Source organism: Nuphar pumila, chromosome 10 (assembly GCF_984573655.1).
Source record: "Nuphar pumila chromosome 10, dmNupPumi1.hap1.1, whole genome shotgun sequence".
NCBI classification, from domain to species: domain Eukaryota; kingdom Viridiplantae; phylum Streptophyta; class Magnoliopsida; order Nymphaeales; family Nymphaeaceae; genus Nuphar; species Nuphar pumila.
This window is the reverse complement of record NC_143258.1, coordinates 84,495,537-84,497,607: the sequence shown is the minus strand read 5'-3', so window position 1 is coordinate 84,497,607 and position 2,071 is coordinate 84,495,537. Positions and strand designations below refer to the sequence as shown.

Here is a 2,071-nt window from a genome sequence, read left to right as displayed (position 1 = left end):
AACTCCATCGTAAATTTACATGACCACTTAGTGACGGAATATTTTCGTCGCTAACTTCGTCGCTAAGTAGCGACGGAAAATCATCTGTCGCCCTATCCGTCGCTAATCGTCGCATGTGTTGCGACAAAAACGGGCCGCCGCTAAGTAGCGACAGATTTAGCGACTAAAGGTTTTCTGTTGCTACATCCGTCAATATTATAAATCTTAGCGACAGATAAGTTTTCGTCACTACATCCGTCGCAAAGTTGCGACGGGAAAAATCCGTCGCTAAGATCCATCGCTAATTGTCATTTTTCTTGTGGTGTGAATTGAGATTGTTAATCAGATTTTATATGATCTATTGAATTGGATAAATGGATTCGGATTCGGTTGGATATCCCCACTAAAATCCTATCCACAGAAATAATGAATATTTTATCACACGACTTTCGTTAAATAACAGTCACAAGAAAAAAGGCCATGACACTTTTAGAGTAAATAATATTTTGACATTGAGAGTTTGCCTTAAGAAAATATTCGCAAATAGCTTTTATAATTAATCAAGAAACTTCATTTTTTGATTTTTTGATTTTCTTAGACAATTTAACTCCATGGATGTGACTTATATGCTCCGTTTAGTGAGGATCGACATATGGTTTGCCCAATTTCGCTAAAGGAGTTGGATTTTTTGTCATTTGAAAAATCAATGTTGTAAATGCATTAAATTTTTTCATCCCCGTGGGGTTTGGTGCAGTGGAAGGGACCTTCGCTACGGGTCGGATGGTCAAGGTTCCATTCCCGTGAGCATTAGCCCCTTGAAACAACAAAGTTCTTATAAAAGTTTTCCAATATGACAAGTTTCTTGTTGTTGAGAAAAATAATTCTAATAGCGTTTGTATGTATGTTTATTGAAGCTAATATTTTACTCAGTTTACTTAAATGTATTAACTCCATCTGATATTGATTCTTGGCCGTGACGAGGCAAAACTTGTTGAGATGGTTGTTCAAATGGTTTGGAGTGAATTAAAAGATATGATGCGATTGGATGTTGCAGATCGCCCAATTGGAATTGGTTCTCGAGTTGATGATGTGATGAAGCTGTTGAATATCGGAACAATGGATGTTCAATTGGTTGCAATCCATGGCATAGGGGGTATTGGTAAAACAACTATAGCCAAGGCAGTTTACAATGAAATTTCTTCCAATTTTGAAGGTAGTATCTTCATTTCTGATGTGGGGAAGAGATCCAAGCAACAAGATGGTCTGGTAACATTGCAGAAAGAAATGATCTCAAAGATTTTAAAAACTGGGGATTTTAAAGTAGGTGATGTTAATGAAGGAATCAAAGTGATCAAAAACAGAAATTGTTGCAAGAAAATTCTTGTTGTCCTTGATGATGTTGATGAGAAAAGCCAGCTTGATGCATTGGCAGGTGCAAAAAGTTGGTTTTCTGATGGTAGTAAAATCATCATTACTACTAGAGATGAGAGTGTGCTTCATATGCGTAAAAGCTTCAATTTAAAAATTTATCCTCCTGAAGAACTGAATGAACATGAAGCTCTTCAACTGTATAGCCATCATGCCTTTCAGGAAAACCAACCACCTAAGAAGTATATGTTGAACTAGCTAAGAAAGCTGTCTCAGCTATTGGTGGACTGCCCCTTGCTCTTGAAGTATTAGGACCACTTTTTCTTGATATCAAACATGATGAGGCTTGGGAGAACAAAATCATAGAGGTAAAGAAAGTTCCAAGAAAAGAAATTATAAAACGGCTCAAAATAGGTTATGATGCACTCGAGGAAGCAGAGAAGTGCATATTTCTTGATATCGCATGCTTCTTTATTGGAATGGATAGTGAAATCACTGCCCATGTATGGAGAACAAGTGATTTTATCCCTGAAGTTCCAATCAAATCCATCTTGTCTAAATCTCTCATAAAAATTAGGGAGGACAATACGTTGGACATGCACGATCAACTTCGAGATATGGGACGGTGGATCGTGCAACAGCAAAACCTTTTCTACCCCGAGCAGCGTAGTAGGCTGTGGCAGTATGATGAAGCACTTGATGTATTGCACAATGTCAAGGTAAA

General features: G+C 37.6%; 1 protein-coding gene across 1 annotated transcript; it reads left to right on the top strand.

Moving 5' to 3' along the window:
- The first annotated feature begins 975 nt into the window (after positions 1-975).
- LOC149827127 (disease resistance protein Roq1-like) lies at positions 976-1,605 on the top strand. The gene has a single exon (XM_090018441.1). The coding sequence runs from the start codon at positions 976-978 to the stop codon at positions 1,603-1,605; it is 630 nt and encodes a 209-aa protein (XP_089874567.1).
- Positions 1,606-2,071: the final 466 nt, after the last annotated feature.

What these genes read in the sequence shown, in the direction of transcription:
- LOC149827127 (XM_090018441.1), top strand. Translation starts at nt 976, where the DNA reads ATGGTTGTTCAAATGGTTTGGAGTGAATTAAAAGATATGATGCGATTG.